At 32.4% G+C, this 22,834-nt stretch overlaps 1 protein-coding gene across 5 annotated transcripts in view; it reads left to right on the top strand.

Moving 5' to 3' along the window:
* LOC145276970 (terminal nucleotidyltransferase 5C-like) overlaps positions 1–20,861 on the top strand; it is a 342,060-nt gene extending 321,199 nt beyond the window's left edge. The window contains exons 1-2 of one of the 5 annotated variants that reach the window (XM_080128514.1): positions 6,698–6,930; positions 18,666–20,861. In XM_080128514.1, coding sequence (XP_079984640.1) covers positions 18,731–20,530 — 1,800 coding nt within the window. In that variant the 5' untranslated portion in view covers positions 6,698–6,930; positions 18,666–18,730 and the 3' untranslated portion in view covers positions 20,531–20,861. Of the gene's footprint in view, positions 1–6,697; positions 7,085–14,042; positions 14,235–14,316; positions 14,624–18,665 lie in introns of those variants that run through there. The other 4 variants (XM_080128517.1, XM_080128516.1, XM_080128518.1 and 1 more) reach the window with 4 other exon arrangements.
* The last annotated feature ends 1,973 nt before the right edge of the window (positions 20,862–22,834 follow it).

Genomic DNA, 22,834 nt, shown 5'->3' with positions numbered 1-22,834 from the left:
GGCATGTATTACCCCTATCCACATTTTAACCTGTACTACCATTGTTAACGATAAAAAAGAAACGCACACAGTTTCCAATATCTGGACTCACAAAAGCGCAGCTACATCTAAATAGAGATATATAGGGCTAAACAAGCCTGGCCCCTACTCGCGAGGTTATGAGTGAAATACAACGCGGCGTAAAACAAGCCTACTACTTGTAGCAATGAAATATAAAGACACAAAGGACTATACAACCCTGACCCTATATGACCTCTCTATCCCTGCAGTGGTTAGAAAAAAAGAAACATGTTCAAGGAATAACTTAAAGTACTTCGTTAACAATGTGTATCGTATTTAAAAGAAAGGACCCAGCCCTAAAAAAAGGGCTGTTTTCTTTTTGTTAAAAGAGGTCAAAATAAACGAGATTTGTTTAACGAAAACGGAGGCTAATAAGAACACTCGTCCGCTTTAATTTTAATACAGGTCATATTTCGATAGTTACTGATAAGTATTTTACATTATCTTTTGTGGGAATTTCGTTTCGACCTTTGAACACTCGCACAGAGACACGCGGGGAGGGGAGAAAACAATGAGCGAAAAAGCATCATTTTCTCAACACCTCTATTTCTCCGTCTTCCCGTCTCTCTTATATATATATATATATATATATATATATATATGTATATATATATATGTCTGGCGTAAGGACACCATACAAGGATAAAACGAGAATAATAAGTGCAGCTTCATTTTCATATATATTTTCATACCTTACTACATTGCTCTACTCACGCATTGAGCACTTGTGTATTAAATAATTAAAATGGATATGTAAAACATTATATTCCTTATAAAATGGAATGTGGATACATGAAATATGAAATAATAATAATAATAATAATAATAATAATAATAATAACAATGATAATAATAATAATAATAATAATAATAATAATAATAATAATATATTTATATATATATACACGGACGCCCATATATATATATATATATATATATATATATATATATATATATATATATATATATATATATATATATATATATATACCAGCAGAAGTAGTCGTCGTTGACATGGTTCAAAAACCGCCTAAAGAAAATGGGCTATGATTGATGAAAGTATGATGGGTTATGAAAAGGAGAGGGTTGTAAAGAGATAGGTTTTGAGATTAGCATTATGCATATTAGTTTATTTTTATTTCGGACTTTCCACTTGATGAAGACCAGAGGAATAGTTGGCTGAAACGTCGTAAAAAACAACAACCAATAAAGATGAAAACAACAACTACTAAAGATGAGAATAATAGTCCGAAATAAAATAAATTAATAGGTTTTGATACTCAAAAGTTTTACCATAAGCAAAATATGATGAAAGTAAAGATAATTTTCGCGAAAATAATTTCTTTTATATCAACTTTGTTTCAATTGGTAGCCAAGAGTGACCAACAAAATGATGTTTCCTTTGCAAAGAGTAAATGTTATATACATATGATAATATAAATACACAAGAAATAAACGTTACCATAGTCAGTAAAATTTACTTTTATGGTAGAAAAGTTCATTGGTTTGTATTTTTAGGTAGTTTGTAAAAAAAAAAAAAATTTAATTCACAAATCGGTTTTAAAAAAAATCAAAATGGCAGCGACTTTGAAATGGAGTGCCCCGTTTTCAATTTGAAGGATGGGCACCTGAGCATTCTGTGTTAACAGTTTAAGAGAGTTCCGTCAACGTAAGGAATATTTATAAACATATTTTGATGTTTTCCGTTATTTGTACTTGAGGAATATTCAATTATGGCAAGTGTATTTTATATAAAAATTCATTTAAGTAGTTATCGCCTCAAATTTCGTTTTAATTTCGGTTCGCTGAAATTATTTCAAGTAAAGAGCATTAAAAATATTTCAAAACAAAAATAAAACATGAACTGAACTTTTATTGACTATGGTAACATTTATTTCTTGTACATTAATTTTTTCTGGTAGCCGTTTGTTGGCTTTTCTGCTAAACACTCTTACTAAATAATATCGACGAAATATCAAAAAACAAAGAAACAAAAACAATTTTGAAAAATAATGAAGCTTTACTTACTTTAGTAAAATAATCCGAAACAGCAAAATGGGATATTAAAAAAGTAAACACGTAATTACTATAGTTTTTAAAGCAAAGAATCGATATAAATATGAATAAGAAGAAAATGGCACCCTTTTCAAAAACAGCTTCGTTTCAGTTTTACAGTATTGAACGGTGTAGTATTGCGCCGTCGGATTCAGGGTTGTACTATTGTAATGTAAAGAAAACGCATGAAGGGTTGTAATCAACTGAATTCCTTCTAGTACACTGACAAAAACGCTAAAACAGATATATAAATAAAAATAAAAAGGTTATGTAAATGTTTTTAAAAATACACGTAATTACATGAGCAGGATTTTTCCTTCTTTTAACACGATAGCAAGTAACGTTCTTTTTTATTATTTATCTATTTTCGAAAGAGTTCCACGTGCAAGTGGAGAAGAACAAAACAGAGTTATGCAAAATTTGTGTCGTTAATTGTCTAAAATACCGACATGTTTTTAGCTTTCACTTTGATAAAAACGTGAATTTATGAGGTGAATTTATTCGACACAATATGATTCAACTCATAAAAAAATAAATAAAAGCTAACGTGAATTAAGATTAAAGGTAAGGTGTTATTGTGGACCCTCACCCCTTTTAAAACACCTTGTTAAACTTTGTGACATATTTACATTCTATGGAGGTTAGGCACGAACGAACACCCAATAATTTTATTATACTATATTTCTTCAAACTGAAACATTATTATCAAAGTATACTTACGACAATTGGATATGAAAAGTCTTTGTTAAAGTTTGTGCCATATTTCCATTGAGTACAGGTGCGAACTCAGACCCCAGAATTTTATTATACCATCCCTATTAAAGTTGAAACATACTTACCAAACTATTCTTATGTACATCTATATACAAAAACCCTTTTTCATTTTTTATTTCCATACTTTGGGGGCCAGGTGCGAACGCAGACCCCACAATTTTTATGAACCACCGTTCTGCCAGATCAAACATACCCATTCCGATGTCTCGATACATCTTTTATCATTATATGTAATCAGTTTTTTAAAATAGTCAACCATATAGGAGCCTATTCGTGACCACACACACACACACACACACACAAACACACACACATTCAGCATTATATCATAGATATACTTTCGCAAATAGATATGAAAAGTCTTTGGTAAGGTTTGTGCCATATTTCCATGGAGTACAGGCGCGAACTCAGACCCATCAATTTTATTATACCATCCCTATTTAAGTTGAAATATACTTATCAAAGTATTCTTATGTACATCTATATCAAAAACCCATGTCAACGTTTTTATTCATTTTTTATTTCCATACTTTGAGGGCCAGGCGCGAACGCAGACCCCACAATTTTATTTAACCACCGTTCTGCCACATCAAACATACCCATTCTTGATCCTTGATAGATCTTCTATCATTATATGTAATTAGTTTTTTTAAAATATTCAACGATATAGGAGCCTATTCGTGACCAGACACACACAGAGACGTTCAGCTTTATATTATAGAAGAATATATATATATATATATATATATATATATATATATATATATATATATATATAATAAAATAACATAAAATAAAATTATATCTCAGCAGTTGAATGAAAAACATATCTTTTTTTTTTCTTTTATTAATATTATTGGAATTCTTTCCTTTTTTCCTTGTAAACATTTTTGGAAATTTTTCCATGGATTTCTGCCTTTGGATTAAATTGGACCATCTTCTTCCAATTACGGAATTTTTAGATTTTACTTGTGCAAATAGAAATTCAATTAACTTTCTTGAAGTTATATACTTGGATTTTACCATCACTGGATTATTAATCTTCCACCAGACTATCCATTCATGTGTAATCACCTTTTTCTTCACCATATTCCCTCTGCTTCACCTTTTTTGTTATCAAGTAAGATCTTTGACTTACTTGTTGTTTCATCAAATACTTTTGCATGCAAAATCCGATCCCGCATTTTGCTAATTTCTACCCTCTGATGAGAAGGAAAATATTACTTCGAAACTCCGCAGATTAAGGACTATCCACTTATCTAGTGTTTCCTTTTCAGATTAAATATGTTTTTAACTGATTTCAAAGTGTTTTTAACATGTTTTATTAACTGTTTGCTCGTATATATATATATGTATATATATATATATATATATATATATATATATATATGTATATATATATATATATATATATTACACCGAAAATAAATGTGGGATTAAAAAATGAGAGAAAATAGAGGCCATAAACTTAAGTTCACTCACAACAGTAGAGAAAGATAATAACTTATCAGAAAGATCATGTAGCACCAATCGATGTAAACACGTGCTGCAAAGTTTAATTTAGAAAGCAGTTCTTGAAAAGTGCTGACTTTTCAGTCTTTCCTACATTCGTTCTTCTTAGATTTGCTCTTTCTTCCATTTTCCCATCGTGTATTATTTATTTATTTATTTATTTTTTTAATTATTTTTTTTTTCATTTTTCGGTCTTGTTTACTTGGTTTTGCTTGAAATACAGACAGGGTCATATAGAATATGGATTCTATATGATCCTGTTGTATTTCCTCTTTTTTTCTTTAACTCTTAAAAAGATATCGTTTTAATTCTTTCTTTTTATTTTATGTGTTTTTATTTTCTCTTTCTGCCTTCTATTACTTTATTTCCCGTATTTGTTTTCGCTTTTGTTTCTTTCTTTTTGTCTTTCTTCCTTCGTCCATTCATTCAATTATTTAATGAAGTCATTTATCCTATTTTCTTTCTTTTTGCTTTTTGCTTTTTGCTTTAAATATCTTTCTCGCCCCCTCCTCCTCTCTGAACTAACTTCTATACCTAGACATTCACACAGAAACATGCACACACAAGCATACACACCGACACACGCTCCCCCACTCTTTCTCTCTCTCTCTCTCTTTCTCATTGTCTTTCTCTCTCTCCCATTGCCTTTCTCCAAATGGATAACAGAATATATGACACTATTAGAGAAAAGGGACATAAAAGAAATAGATGCGCAGGAGATGACGAAGAAGTAGACACGAGAAAGAAAATTCCCTTCATTCACTGTCGAGGTCCCCAGATGCCGAATAGCCTTCTTTTTCCTATGGACTGCTAGACTTGGAATTCCCTTCCTGTTTCCTGCTTCTCTAACCGTGCTAAAATGCAGACATATCGTTGCTAAACTTCTCACAGTCCCCTGTTAAACACAATCCCAAAATAGTTGCTCTGAAGTTCTTAGTGGCAATATACCTATAATATAAAGCTGAATGTGTGTGTGTGTGTGTGTGTGTGTGTGTGTGTGTTCACGAATAGGCTCCTATATCGTTGACTATTTTAAAAAACTGATTACATATAATGATAAAAGATGTATCGAGACACCGGAATGGGTATGTTTGATCTGGCAGAACGGTGGTTCATTAAAATTGTGGGGTCTGCGTTCGCGCCTGGTTCACTAAGTATGGAAATAAAAAATGTAAAAATTAAAAAAAAAAAGTTTACAATTTTTTTTTCGATATAGAAGTACATAAGAATACTTTGATAAGTATGTTTTAACTTAAAGAGGGATGGTATAATAAAATTGTGGGGTCTGCGTTCGCGCCTAGCCTCCATGGAATGGAATAGGCACAGGCTTTAATAAAGATTTTTCATATCTATCTGCGTAAGTATAGTTTGATAATTATGTTTCAGTTTGAAGAAATATGGTATTATAAAATTATGTGGTGTTCGTTTGCACCTGCTCCCCATAGAATGGAAATATGTCAAAAAGTTTAACAAGTTTTTTTTTTATAGAGATCCACAGAATATTGTGATGAGAGTTTCAGTGTGAACAGGTATGGTATAATAAATTATGGGGTTTATCTATTTTATTTTTACTTTCATCACATTTGTCTTTGGTTCTGATACTCCCAAATTGGAAGCTATCTCTTTACAACCCTTCCTTTTCATAACCTATCATACTTTCATAAATAAGAGTGCATTTTCTGTAGCCTGTTTTTGAACCCAGTCAACGACGGGTACTTTTGCTAGTATATATATATATATATATATATATATATATATATATATATATATATATATATGTGTGTGTGTGTGTGTGTGTGTGTGTAGATGTGTATATAATAATTATATAAATATATATACAGGTGTGTGTGTATATATACACATAGATATACAGATGTGTATATAATATTTTTATATATATGTATATATATACACATATCTGTATGTATATATATATATAGATGTCTATATATATAGATGTATACATACATATATATATACATATATAATATATATAAATATATATATATATATATATATAGATAGATACAAATGTGTGTATATTATGTACACACATTTGTATATATAATATATATATATATACACTATACACTATACACACACCCACACACACACACACACACATATATATATATATATATATATATATATATATATATATATATATATATAAACACACACACACAGAGGTAAGAAAGAGAGAGAAAATAAAATAAAAATAAACTCGATAGAAAGAATGAAAAAGGCAGAGGAAAATTGAACAAATAAAAGAGAGAGAATGAAAGAAAGAAGGATTGGCAAAGTGTGTATGGTAAAATCGTGAGTCGGGAGTAAGTGCGCAGTACCGATTATCATTATTCGAGAGAGTGAGAGTGCATGAGAGAGGGAGAGTCAGTCACGTGTCCCGGGCATGGTCTTTCTCTCTCTTCGTTCGGGTACCGCCCCACTAACGAGCAACAGTAGTGGAGAAGCAATCGTCAAGTCGGGAAGGACTGCTTTTGCTGCTGCCGCCGTTCAAACCATCACCTGGTAATTATTTTCTGTCGACATATGCTTGCCTTTTTAACAAGAGAACACACACGCGATTAAAAATAATAACGATATTCTGGTTTATTTTGTGACTACACGGTCAACCATTGGAATTATGTGGACTTTGATACCATTTTTTTCGGTTTGGAATTCGGTTTGTCTTTTTACTTTTCAACATTTTAGTTTTTTTTTTCTCTTTATGTTTAGAAACTAGATTTAGTTTCTTTGAATTCTCCGAACTCGTAAAAGAAAGTTTCATCTCGACATCTGTTTTTTTTTTTTTTTTCTTTTTTGTGTACTTGCTGGAAAAAAAAAAATACGGCACTTCTATGTAATTTGAACCGAAATTTGAAAACAAAAAAACAAAAAGTTTTCGGTTAAATTCGACAAAAGTCGGTTCGGTTCAAATAATATGGAAGTACAAACCTAACTTAAAAAAAAAAAAAAAAAAAAAAAAAAACTTATGTAAAAATTGAATGGTTCGAATGCAAAGCGCGATAAACGCCATTTTGAAAATTATAAAGCTGTCAGTACAAAAAGTTTTGAATTTCAATACTCGTCCACACAAGAAGCAAAGAAGCATGTGTTACATAATTATACTAGTATAATTTCTTTTGCTTATCATTGAGATATGCTCCTAGATGAAGTCTAATTTTGGTAATTATGTACTTATGTTACCGTGCCGAAAAAAAAAATTAGAAAGCCGTTTTTAACGCGAGGGGGAGAATGTTTTCTAACTATTCTGCACTTCCACCTAACAATTCAGTAAAAGATTGTGAAACTTCAATTTAACTTTTATACTTTTTGATACTATTTTAGAAAATACCACGGTAACATAAGTGCATAAGCACCGTCATTTATTTTTCTTTATATTTTCCCCTTTTTTTTTCTTAATTTAAACTATTTATCACGCTTTACAGACTGTTTCTTATTAAACAGGACAACACTTTATTTTAGGTGCTTATGCACTTTTGTTACCGCGCTATTTTTTTATTTTTATTTTATTTTTTTTTTTTTTAGAAATAGTATTTTCAAGTTCTACGATATCTTATATTAAGTGAAAGCAGATGATAGTTAGAAAACATCCTCCCCTCCCCAAGTTAAATATGACTTTCGAAAGGTTATTTCAACACGGTAGCAAAAGTACATAAGTATCAAATTTGGTGCGTGCTAATCCACTTATTGATCCGCACTATTTATAAAACAGCATTTTCAAGTTTAATTAGTTAAATTGTAAGGTTAAAGTATAGAATATGTACAAAACACCCCCTCCCCATGTTAAGAATGGCTTTCTAAATGTTATTTCAGCACGGATCAGTAAGTGCACTAGTACCTCAAATTTTATCTGAAAATATTTCTGTACATCCGAAATTGCGAAATTATAACTTTTTTTGACACTTGGCTTTCACCACACAAACTAAGAAAACTATTAGATTCCCATACGTCTCGTCGTACACATGGCTTATTTCGCTGCACACTTTGGTCTGCGGTTACATAACTGAGATGTTTTATCTTAAGCCGACAATTAGTTTTTTTTATAATAAAGCCATGCAAGTATTGTAACTATCGCTTACCTAGCAATCGTCAAATTAGCTCCTTAAATTTAAAGTTAAAAACTTCAAACATTTTTAGCTTTTTTTTTTTTTTAATCGAAAAGTGTAGAACTGTATTGTGAGAGGTTTCTAGTTAACTGAAGGATTGGTACTTATTCACTTACCGTGCTGAAATATTTCGAAAGTCATTCTTAACATGGGTGTTTTCGAACTATTCTGTACTTCCACCTAACAATTTAACTAAAACGTCGTGAAACTTGAATTCAATTTGAAATACTACTTAAAAATAGCACGGTAACATAAGTGTATATGTACCGAAGGATAAAAAAAAAACCGTACTATGCACTTATTGATTCATGCTGAAATATTATTTAAAAAGATATTAACATGGGGAGGGTGTTTTGTACCTATTCTGTACTTTAACCTTACAATGGAATAATAAAAAAAACAAACTTTAGTTAAACTTGGAAATACGATTTAAAAAAAAAAAATAGAGCGGATCCGTAAGTGCATTAAAAAAAATAAAACAATTATCACTTTAGACTAAAGATGGCCATCAACAATCTCCACTTTTGCTGGCCTTCTACCTAACATTGTAATCTTTTATAGCAAATTAAAACTAGTACTTCTACAGAATTTGAACCCAAAGTTTCGTTTTGGGCAAACCCTGAATTTGGTTGTCAAATTTTGTAGAATCTCAAAATAATGCAACGTCGTCTTTTATCTTCGGTCATTTAACAAGAAATCCTTCTAGATTGAAACAATTTTCTTCCAATTCGGAGTACAGCTTTGGACAGGCTTTTTTTCTCAAGTCTTCCTATAAAATGTAGATCTCATATTTTCTGGCTGGGAGCCCCCCCCACACACACTTTCCTTTTTCTCAGTTTACTCTCACGAGAGAGAGAGAGAGAAACACAATTTACATTTTTAATGCGCGTTGAAAGAGGACCTCCACGACGGGTCAATCTGTATGTAAAAGAAATTACAGAATATCATTCAATCGAAAAGATTGTTCCGATAGCAAAACAGATACTACACTTTGAATTAAAATATCTATGGCAATTTGGAATCTTTACTCCTTGTTCTAATGGAGGTAATTAGTTTAGTAAAGTATTTGAAAAAATATTTTACAACTACGCGGCTGTTTAAAAAAAAATATCGTCGCATTATACGTTTTTTCATTGTTATAAAACTTTGTTATATTAGATACAGTAGGCAAATGTTTGTTACTAAAATAGTTACCTCCCTTAGAACCATGAGTTAAGATTCTGAATTTGTGTGTGTGTGTGTATATATATATAATATATATATATATATATATATATAACAATTGTTGGACATAAGGCCCTCTAAAGTGGAAGTAGGTGTATCATTTTTCGTTACTAGTGCAGAGAGTGATCCGTGCTGAAATAACGTTAGTAAAGCCATTCTTAACATAGCGAGGGAAGGGTGTTTTGTGCCTATTCTAAACTTCAACCTTACAACTGAATAAAAAAACATCAAAACTTTAAACTTGAAAATGCGATTTAAAAAAAAAAAAAAATAGCGCGGACCAGTACCACTCTCTGCACTAGCACCTATTTTTCTGTCCTATTCTTAACTAAACTTCAACCAATTCATTCTACTCGGGAGCTGCAGCAAAGTCTACTGGTGTGTCTTTAGTAGAAAAGAAAAACATTCCGTTCTGACCATCACTCGAGAGAACGAAACCTTTTTGCAGTTTGTCAGTTTGTTCATAATTTTTACTTATTTCGAACAATGTGCACTTGCACTGGTTGTCCAACCTCCAAAGGGGGTTTATTCCGAAAGCCGTTCTTAACATGGGAGGTTGAAAATAAGAAAATGCCTCCCCCATGTTAAGAACGGGTTTCGGAATAAATTCCCTTTGCAGGTTGGCCAATTAGTGCATATTGACCCTTATTTCTTTCGATGGAGGAGGCTTATTACCGTCGCTTTTCTTTTTACGCATTAGTATTTGCCTTGCCTCTTACGTGTTCAGTCTATCACTACGCAAGTGATTTTAAAGTTCATTCTTTCGTCATCGCTTTATTAATCTGAGATTTCTACAGTGCAGTGCAGCAGAAACCACACCGCTACATGTGACGGAAGAAAAAAACACCATGTGTTTATCTCCCTACAAGGGCTTAATGGCACTCTTTAATCTAAGAAATGTCCAGGGACAAGAACTTTCTTCGTCTCGATTCTTTCTTGCAATTGAGAACATATACTATACTTTAATCCTAGCACGAAGATCTGGAAGAGTTGACTAGAGCCGATTAGAGAACTAGCAGACGTTTTTAGATTATACTTTGGATCGTGATTTTTAATTTTTATTCATTCATTTTTAAAAAATTCTTATGTATAAATTTAGCTTATATATATATATATATTCGGACGGAAGCATGTGAGACGTACGGACCAAGCGGAAATATTTAGAATTCATTTTTAACATGGGCAGTAGGGGTTTTTGTTTATTCTATATGTTCACCTAATAAGTTAATACAAAAAGTGTCTTTAAGATTGAATTGATCTTAAATTACCGATCATTAGTGTTGTCTACATAACTCATTGACCTTGTCTCTGAGTGGCCTCCAGGCCTTGATAAGCTATGGCATTTCAAGTAAAAATAATCTTGTCAAAGAAAATAGAACGGTCCGTAATCTCCAGAATATCGTACTGTTTATTTGAAATATTCGTCCGTTTAATGTTTCGTTCTCTTAGCACAAAATTGCTTTTATATCAAGGGGTAAGCGTATTATCGAGGTTGATTTAAAAATTAAAATCATGTCTAATTAATTAGACACTTTGCTGGAGTTAATCCAAATCCAAATGTCGACTTGCGTTTACAAGTTAACTAAATGTCTCTACTTGTAGATTAATTTAACCACTTACATTTGTGCAACTACACTTTCTAATTTCTCGCACAACTGTTGCGTCGAATAGACCCACATCTTCGCTGAGAACACATCTGTCATTCCCTGTCTTTAAACTTTTCATTGCATCAACGTTTTTTTCAAATACTTGAAAAGCCTTTTTCTTTTTGAATAAAGTTTAACTTTGTGTCTCTAATTGTTTCAATTCAAGTATCCTAATTAAACTTTAATTGAACACACCTGGGGCATGTTGTCATACCTGATTGTCTGAAAAATATTGAGTTTTAATGAATATCCTTCATCTGCTTATTCAGAAATGTAAATGTTTTTATTAAAACGTCACGCTCGGTGTCAATTTAATTGTACCTTTATTTTAAAAGATGAACTTTAAATTAGACTCCTTTAAAAAAAAAAAACAAAAAAAAACACGTGAATAAAAATGCCAATGAATATAACTGCTACTTATGGAAAACTGCTCGGAAACTAAACAGTACCTGGTGCTTATGTATTTTTGTTACCGCGTTATTAAATAATTCTTGAATTTTAAGTTAGTTTCACGATATCATTTTTTAATTAGGTAGAAGCAGAATAGTTACAAAACACCCTCCCCTTCCCATGTTAAGAATAGCTTTCGAAATGTTATTTCAGCGCGGTACCAAAATATATAAGTACCCTGTATTTAAATATCAAAATAAAAACAAATTATGGTACTAGTGCACTTATTGATCCGTGCGGAAATAACTTTATTTAAAAAGCCATTCTTAACATGGGGAGGGGGTGTTTTGCACCTATTCTATACTTTAACCTTACAATTGAAAAAAAACAAAGCAAAAAAAACTTTAAACTTGGAAATACGATTTAAAAAAAATAGCGCGGATCAGTAAGTGCACTAGCCCCAAATTATTAATTCCTAAATATTTTTTTTTATCGGTAAATTAGTCAGAATACGAATTGAGCTTAAATACTATTTAGAAACCTATTATTTACACGAGGGAGGCTGAGGCTCCTCTTAACTATTCTGTACCATCACCTAACAATTTAAGAAAGAAATAACATCGTAAATATTGTATTTAGCTTGAAAATCCTATTTACCTTGATTTAAATAAATATTCGATGGATAATGAATTAATATATCAAAGTAACAAAGATGCGAGAAACACCTGTTTTGTGTGATAATTTTATTGATGCAGAGATGAGATTGAAACTTTCAGACTTGGCTTTGTAGTATGGATGCCTCTTCAGAAAATGTGTGGGTGAGAAAACTGACTCGAGTGGAGGTTAATGACTTTTAAAGAAACTTTACAAGATCAGACATTGCGATTAAATGATTTAAATTCTTCCCATAAATAAAACAAATCTTCTGGTCTTGAAGTTTTATATATATATATATATATATATATATATATATATATATATATATATATATCTTGTGTGTGTGTGCTTATATTTGTTCAATTGACCTTTAATTTTTTATTTATTTATTTTTTTTTTGTGACTTACCTACTTACAATCCCAAACCCTTTTAGTACACTGTATTTTAATTACCAGCTGTAAGTTATTAATTCGAACATATATTTTCTTTTTATTAAAGACTTGTAAGTACGTCGCCTTGATAGCCACTCAATACGCGGGTGTGTTACCCTGAGAGAGAGAGAGGTCATGAAAATGAAAACACCAAATTCGAGGTCTATTTCCCCTCAAATCCAAACCAATCTTTCTTTCTATTAAAATTTCGTTATTATGAACATATCGAACAGTAAAAATCCGGAAATTATCCGTTAAAAACACTTCAACGAAGTGACCATATTGTCAACTCAAACTGAAGACCTGATGTTTATAGGAAAAGCTGTCGTGTGATGTGATGTATGTAGTCGGCATGTGGTTCGTTTCGTCTAGTTTGATTTCGTTTCTTCATCGACCACATACTGTTGTTGACCTAGTATTATATATATATATATATATATATATATATATATATATATATATATATATATATAGCGTCTTCCCCTTCCACTTTTTTTTTTTTTTTTTTGTCTTTCTCGTTATTTACATTTAAACATGACTTCGCTTTCCCTGCGCTTTTACATAACTGGTTTATATTGAATTACACTTTCAAATCTATTTTTTGTAAATTAATTCGACATTTAATAGGCACTACCACTTGATTAGAAAAGTGGTCTTAAGGGTATTTTTCTTTGTTAAATCGGTCATTTAATATCGAAATTATCTAATGACGGCTGTTCATGATATACAATAAATTGAATACAAGTTGCTAGATTAAGTTTTGCAGTTAAATAATTTTTAAGTTTGTGGCAGGTGAAAAACAGTCTGTTTGATTTAAAAACTTTGGATTATTATTAAAAAAAATATGATCTAGAAAGTGAACATTCACAAATTAGGATCGTATAAAACATTCTTCATAGAAGACTCGTGTTTTTAACTCGTATATCGTGAGTGCACATCTTGTCAAGCTAATGACAAAGGTAACTGACATTGTTAGGCTTCATTAAGTATCACCTTTTTAACGCTTTCCGATCGTGTGTGTGTGTGTGTGTATATATATATATATATATATGATGAAATATCAAATTGAATACATATAAACCTTTCTATTGTATACGTCTACGGGTGTAAGTGCTTCTATAAGTGCGTGTGTCGTATTTCACCACCCTGTTGACGTAGGTTATAGTATTGTGGTTGCTTGGCAACGAACAACCAATGAGAAGTTGGTGTCACTGAATATTACACCGACTCTCATAAGAGCGTCTGGAATATTCCGTCGTGCAAGCGCTGGCGATAGAGCCAGTTCCTTGGTGGGCGCAGTGGTGGTTCGTCCAATTGCTACTGTAAGCCGAACTTCCCACTCACTCTACCTCAGGTAAGGTCACTCTACCTCCAACCACCTGCCTCCCATGGTGGACATCACAGCTGTCAAGCTATTTACATTAAACGCGACATATCTAAAAAGCCTTTTTAAAAACTGTAAACTTTGAATTTTATTTAGTTTGTAATAGTATGAAACGATTTCAACTTTATTTAAAGCAAAACGAACTTGTTTTTAATTTTGTACGTGTTTTCACCTTGTAACCTGAGGATCTAGAGTCTTCAGTACTCTTGATTTCAACTATGTGATTGGAGTTTATCTTGTATTGCTGTTATGAAGTTTCTTTATGGATTTTTACAAAAGTTTTCTTGAATCTGCATGGCTTCTTTTTTTTTTTTTTTTTTTGTCACTCATCAAATTATAACAATTTTTAAAATATAAATGTAAGTATAAATATCTTATCAAGTTTTAAATCATTGTTTTCATTTCACATAAGACAGATTGGTATCTGTTCTGTTACTGAATTTCACGTGTTTTCTTCGGCCAGTGAAAGAACTCCTTTAAGACAGAGGCAATTATTTTCTGTCTCGATCTAGTGTCATTCTAGGGAACTAGATTTTCCCGGAATTGCAAATTATCTTGTTTTGTTTACCTTCCTGGGGAAGCAAAGACTCCAAAATTATTACTTTTAATAAGCGTCTGTGCAGTTGAAATTGTTCGAATAAAATTAAAAAAAAAAAAAATGTAAAATCCTATCTTCCTTGGCTTTTTGTCTAGGACCAAACTGTAGTATCTGTTCTGATAGTTTCACCTTTTTGTCCTCGGTAAGTTTTAAGATCTCTTTCACTAAAGCATTTAAAAAAAAAAATTGTTTCAAATGCTCACTTTTTTTTGGGGGGGGGGGGCGAGTAAAGTTGATTTTACCCACTTTAAAACCGACCTTGTCTAACATAGTCCCCATGGGAAGGCAAATAAATACGAAGTTACTAATTTTAATTTTAATACTCCAAACATTGTAATGCTCGACATGTTTAGATTTTTTTTTTTTTTTAAATTGTTTAATAACCAGTTCGTCGAGATGCCGACCCGTCTTTATACACATTAAGGGATTTATAAAGAGAACGTACCGTGCTGAAATGTTATTAGAAACTCCTTAACATGGGGGAGGATAATGTTTTGTAACTATTCTATACTTTCACTTAACAATTTGATAAAGATACCATAAAACTTGAATTTCTTTAAAATGCTGTTAAAAAAATAACACGGTATCTTCTCTTCATAAGTACCAACATTTATTAAGCTGTCTAGTAACGCCTGTACTTGGAGCAATGTATGTTGATGAATTTATAAAATCACACCCGTCTTCAATTTGGTACTTTCACACCCGCACATTATTTATTATATGTACACACACACATGCTCTAAAAATGTTTTCTCGATTCTCAAAGACTCCTCCGATTGGAAACTAGTGGTTATATAAAATGGCGTAAACGTCAAATATTTCGTAAAGCCTAATCTTAAAACATGCTTTTGTTACGTAGGAACATTGTTATATAAATACTTAATCTAAAATATACTTTATACCTATTTATAGTTTAAAGTCAAAACTCTATAACCGAATGTAGGTACGTGTCAATTTGAGTAGAGCGTGCATTTACAATTCAATATATTTTCCAACTTTTTGCGGAGACCAAAACAATAACTTGCAGCCCTGAAGTGTCAAAAACAAAAGCGCACGTCATAAATTCGATGAATCCTTATGTCATTAGTGTTGCCAAACTTTGAACCAGATTTTACCAGACCAGTCTTTTTTTTTTCTTTGTTTTAGATGCAATAGTTTGTGCGTGTTTAGCTATTGTATAATCGATGCTGTGTGCCATGTAGACTTATTTGCTTAACCTTCTTAATCTGTTACCGCTATTATTATTGACTCTTCATCGGTTTTTGCTCTCCAGTTCGCATGTGTGGGTGGCAGGTTGACTGCTGAAACCAACAAAAATAATCGAGTGAATCTTTCTTTCTGATGGGATACGATTTTATTTATTTTTTCATTTCATTGATTGGGAATATGGTTAAACATTGTCAAATATAAACGCCCCCTCATTTTTATACTAATTCAGAATATTGTTAAAGAATGAATTTTCTTTTTCTGCCTTTTATTGTTAGTTCTGAAACACCTTTTCATTTCGATTTTTTTTCTTAGTTTTGTTACAAATCAAGATGGGTACAGAGTATTGGGCGCGGAGGGGTTAGGAACTTGGCAGTGACTCGAGCACCATACACTTATTAATCGTAGTTTCTACATTGAAAATTACTCTCGATGAAGTTGACATGCTGTAACGTAAACGACACCTACAAACGATATTAAGATGGAGATTAAATGGCTGAAATATTTATAGAAAGAGATAAGAGTTCGAATCTGACTTGGGATCGTTTCTTTGATTACGTTTATGTCTGGTTTTAGAAGACAGGGTATTTTTCTAGTATCGAGGAATATTTACTACTTGTAATGTATAGGTATCTAGAAGACTTTAATACTTGCGAAGTATTAACGGAGCACCCAATGTTAGTCCCGGAACTGACCGAAGCAGTTTACAATTCCAAAAACTTTCTACCAAAGGAATTTTTTTCTTTTCGAATTTATGTATTTTGAGGAGACTGAAATGTTTAACTATTACCACATTTGGCATCGTCTGCTTTTATTATTATTATTATTATTATTATTATTATACGTTTTTATTTTCGCTGTTTTGAATCTGTAAAATACTTCGACCATTTTCGGAACGGAATTCAGATTTCAGATAATACCCGGGTTTGGCTCTGAGTATTGAAACCATCTGGATACCAATTTCTTAAACGTACAGAATGATTTTCTCGTTAAAAAAAGAAAGACTTACCTCAGTATGTACACTTTTAATGACACTACTGCTGTGTACAGGGTAGATCTACGTGTACAAATTTGTCTGACATGCATTAATTGTGACATGCTTTTCAACAGTGCTTTAAGCCTTGTATTATGAAGTCAATTCTATCGTAATATTTTAAAGCTTAATGAAAAAGACCAAGAAGTTTTCCCCCTAAAAAAAACTATTCTATATTATATATTCTAGTGCTGACAAAAAAAATGAAATTGTCTATCCACACTTTTGACAATGACTAAAGTGGAATAGTCGAATGTGTGAATAAACAGAAATAAGCATTGAGCTATTAAGTTGAAATTTCCTTTATTCCATTGGTAAGAAAGAAAAAGATAATTACTTGTGGAACACACGGACGGCTATTTAAAAACAAAAACTTAACTATCGTTGACAATCTAGGAAAGATATCTAAAAAAACGTAGCAATTGCAAGCCAACAAATTGACACTTAGAGAATTTCACTTGTATAGTCAATTTCTTGTACAGCAAAACCCTGGGATACGGTGGCCGTACGATACGATTTTAAGTTACGACGTGAAATACGATATTTTACGGACCCTGGTTACTAATTTGTCCCGCCTTACGGAGTTTTGTATTTATTTCTATATACACAGGTATTATATACTGTACTGTATCGACGAAAAACACAAATTCGGATCCGCAATTTGCCGAGGCAGTTTTCAATCATAATGCCATTGTTTTTTTTTTTGTTTTTTTAAATTAAAAACAAATGTAACTATCTTTTCTTTTGAGTGGGTAAAATTTTGTTACATGACTAACTTTGACATCGCTCTCCGCATGTTTACTATGGATTTGAAATCGTAAACTGCTTCGGTCATTTCCTGGATTAACTCTAAATTCTCCCTTTATTCGGAATTGACTCCATACGAGCTGAAATGATCCAAGTTTACACCCATTATAAGTAAAAAGAAGGTTTCTGCTTAAATTTATAAACTGTAGGTATGGTATACACTATCATTACTTTCTTGCTTAAGCTAGTATACACGCACTCGTATAAATATTTTCATGTATATAACAAAAATTCGGCGCTTGTGCACTTTAGGTTCGATGGACAATTTTCTTTTCGTTTTTGAATTCTGAGGAGAGACTATTGAGTTAAAATATCTTGTAATATATTGTTGAATGCAATACAAGCATAAAACTTATGCAATAACACAAAATAAAACGATATATGAATATTTGTATTAAAATTTTTAGCTTTAATAAAGTAGTTTTCGATATAAATTTCACTTTTTCATGTGAAAATATACGACTTAAAATTTACATTTGAAAATGTATGACTTTTTTAACGAACATCTTTGAACACTTTAAGGAGATTCTGAATTCAAAATTGCCATTGTATGAAAATGTACGATTAAAAAAAACTCGAATGTTACACGATTAAACTTTAATGAAAAATTAAACTATTCATTAAAAGTTACAAACTTTAAGAATTTTTTAAATTAAAATCCACTAAAAATTCAAACAAATTCTCCCCGACCTAAAATGCACAAGTACTTTAATTAATTTTATTTTATAGATTCTAATGCTTTTTTTTTATTTTTCAGAAGCCGATCTCCGTTTTTAGCAGAACACTTTCCACCAGTTAAAGAAAAAACGGCGAACAAGCACCATGGCTTCTACTACTGTTCTTACAAACACTGTTTTGATTCCTTCGACTTCTGTGACAGCAGTAGCAGCAGCGTCCGCCACTACCAGCAGCAACAGCGGCAGCACTATCTCCGCCACTCTAACCAAAACAAGCTCCAGTGCGGCCTGTCGTAATAGTAGAAATACTATTACCTTGGCAGCAGTAGATACACCCGAACAGACTTCACACTATCCAATTACAAGAAAGGACGGCGTTACCACTGCTGCTGGTTTGTCTTCGTTTTCGTCCTCAGAGATCTCTCCCTCAACAGGGTGCGAGACAACGTCAACAGATTTTTGTGCACCCACAGATACAGTCAGTGTCCAACAACTGAGCTTACCTGTAAACCAGGAAACAACCGATGCTGACAACCCTACTGGACTGGAGTCCAACCCCGAACAGAACATTCATACTGTGGTCGATGATGGCATAGTCAGCGAAGATCCCAATAGCACACCATTCGTCGACTTCAAAGAGAATAATTCCATTGATGAAGAGGAGGACGATAATGATTCTTCAAGTGGGGAAACTGACTCTAAGAGTCTCATCACATATTCCTCGCCAAGAGATGCCGAAATTCAAGATTGCCGATTCAAAGTTTTAGAATACGACCAGTTGATGCGGTTAGTCGAAGTGATGGAAGCCTCTGTTCCAATTCATGGTCGTGGCAACTTTCCCACATTGGAAATTAAACTGAAGGATCTTGTACAATTGGTGCGACAAAAATTAAAGAGCGAAGGGGTCCACATACGAGATATGCGACTAAATGGGGGCGCAGCAAGCTACGCCCTAGGAACTGACACTGCACAGTCATACAATGACTTGGATTTGATATTTGGTGTAGACCTCTCTAACCAGAACGAACTACAAAAGGTGAAGAACTGTGTACTTGGATGCCTGTTGGACTTTCTTCCGGCTGGAGTCAGCAAGGAAAAGATGTCCAGTAGCAGTTTAAAAGACGCCTATGTGCAGAAAATGGTCAAAGTCTGTAACGAGCACGGCGATCGTTGGAGCTTGATTTCTTTGTCAAATATCAAGGGCAAAAATGTGGAGCTTAAATTTGTTGATAAAATGAAGCGTCAATTTGAATTCAGTGTTGACTCTTTCCAAATAATTTTGGACAGCCTGCTGACCTTCTATGAAGTGTCCAATACACCTACCAGTGAACATTTTTACCCCTCTGTGAAGGCCGAGAGCGTCTATGGTGACTTTTCGCAGGCGTGGTTCCACCTGACCAAAAAGCTAATTGCCACGCGGAACCCCGAGGAGATTCGAGGTGGGGGTCTCCTTAAATACTGCAACCTCCTGGTCCGAGGATACAAGTCTGCTGGCAATGTGGATATTCGCGCGATGGAGCGTTACATGTGTTCACGGTTCTTCATTGATTTTAGTGACTTGTCGCAACAGAAACAAAAGCTTGATGCCTATCTCGCTAACCATTTCAGTGGCGAGGAGGACTTAAAGTACGAGTACTTGATGACCCTATACAAAGTGGTAGATGAGAGTACAATCTGCCTGATGGGCCATGAACGTAGACAGACCCTTAATCTGATTCACCAACAAGCTTGCGAAATCTTACTTGAGCAGGAACAGAAAGCTCAGAGCAAATACTTACAGTTGCCACAGTTTGATAACTTAAATAACTTGATCCTGGATCAAGTTTTTTACGGACCGTACAACACATCAACCGGAAACGGACCCTATTATAGTTACCTACCTTTCTATCAGATGGGAAACTCTACGTGTCCTTTATGCCCGCAACCCTATTTACAATGTTCATAACCCTTCTGTCTCGTATTTTTTTGTCCTAATCATTTTTGCCAAGTTATTTGCAATGCAAAAAAAAAAAAAAAAATTTCTTCGATAGTTTCGAAGATGTATACACTCATCATATAGAGGCAAGGTAAGATCTTGAAAATTGTAACAACTAAACAAGGATTATTTCCATCCAAACATGGCGATTTTGTTTATTTTTTCTCTGCAAAATCGTAAATATTTCACCTTCCCTAAAAAAAAAAACGAAAATACAATCCTATTAGTGTTTCTATTAATATGGAATAGTATTTCACAAAACCTTCCGCCTCTTATCACGTCATTAAACTATATAACATTACATATGAAACTTAAAATATATTTTTGGCCATTTTTTTTTCTTAAAGGGTAAGGGTTTTAAGCTTAACATTGAATTCCGAAAAAAAAACGTATACGAAGATATACCTCTACCCACTATTTTCCAGTAAAATAATTGGAATCTTTCTGTTCTAAAGATTTTATTTCCTGATATTACCTTGGGAATGAACAAGTTATGACATAAAGACGATAGTTTTATTTTATAACCTCTTCTAACCAAGACTACCTTAAAACATACACCCTTCCCATGGCGTAAACACTCGCGTTAAGCCTACTGAAATATACGTATGTCATCTATGTAAACAAGATGAACATCTTACATTGGTCTGATAAGACTCTGTTTAGATGAAAGTTATATTCAATATACGACTGAATATAAACATTGTCTTTAAACAGCTGTAAACATTAAAACCTTTTTGTATACTCTTTATTTTTAATGATTTAAGATTAATTAAATCGTGTATATATATATATATATATATATATATATATAATTATTAATATTATACCTATTGGTCACTAAGCATCAACTTCTTCCGGAACTGAATGTGTTAACTAACACAATCAAATTAAGTGTTAGTTTTCTGGCAGCTTCGTCCTTACATTGCAATCTCTGGAACGCTCTTCCTCCTCTCCTTAAGACAAACATTTTTGACCTCCCTAAAATGATAGGGGTGATATTCTTATTGAACCTTCATTTATGTTCTATTTACAACGGTTTAGTGGAACAATTATCTATTTTTAACCTTTTTAAAATGTTTTATTAAGGGGCATTGATTTTTTTTCCCCCACCTATATGAACAAAATATATGGGGTTATATATTAAGTTTCATAAGCTTTCCCAGTTGATTGATGATACTATTTCACTTCAAGCTTACGTTGTGATATTTGAAAATATAAGTTTATTTAATTTGGCATGCGTTTTTGTTTGTACTTATCACCATTACAACTATTTACAATATTTTCCAGTGATTTTATTTTTTTCCTTTTTTTCCACAGTATACATGAAAGTAAATAGTTGGCTCTACGCAGTAGAAACTTATTTTTCTTTTTAAAACTTGTAAAAAAACATTGTTGAATTTCTGTTTTATCGTTTCCCGTTATATAGTAAATCTGTTTCCACCAAATGTTAACTATATTTTTTTGTAAAATGACCTTGTTAGGCATAGTAACTCTTTGCCGCTTTAATTGCATTTTATTGAACCGGTTCACATCCTAAGAGTATAGGATAAAAACTAAAATAAACATGCAAGATTTCTATGAAAAATGTGATATGTTAACTGTTAAGATTGTCTGGGAAGCAATAAAGAGGCGAGAATGTGCTTCATACTTGAGATATACCCTAAACCAAACTGACCTTGAGTGGATCCTTTAGTAAATAGCAATACTTTCTCCCATCTAATCTTACCTTTTTATCACAAAAAAAACAATACTTGCCAGTAACCTAAAAATGGGTGAGGGTAATTTTTTGTGTAATCGTGTTTATCATATATATGGTCTCAAATATGTAATAATATACTCGAACTTTGAATGAGTATAAAGTTTTTATTTATGCACATAGTGAAATGGAGTAGCTTGGAATACATAATACAGAGGTAATTAATGAATCATATCAGCAAATATTAGTGACATTATTGTCCAGACAATTTTAATGAGAGTTCGTTAGTTGAGATATATGATTATAGTAGTACGAAATTATACTTATGGCAAGTAAGCTACGCAAAAATATTTGTTTCTGTGAGGAAATCGAATACATTGCTATTCGTCTGATTCCCCCCCCCCTTGGAAATGAAACAAATTTTCCTGTGGCTTACTTTTCATGAGTATAACATATTACTAAACTCTACATACACGAAATATGTATATCTAGATGTATATACATAGAATAGTAATGTCATATTTTGTTAGATTCAATGAGTAAATAAAATCTTTGAGGGCCTCATCAATGTGGATTTT

The sequence above is a fragment of the Euprymna scolopes genome, chromosome 5, assembly GCF_053919585.1.
Source record: "Euprymna scolopes isolate OS-2025 chromosome 5, ASM5391958v1, whole genome shotgun sequence".
NCBI lineage: Eukaryota > Metazoa > Mollusca > Cephalopoda > Sepiida > Sepiolidae > Euprymna > Euprymna scolopes.
This window is presented reverse-complemented; position numbering and strand designations above follow the sequence as displayed.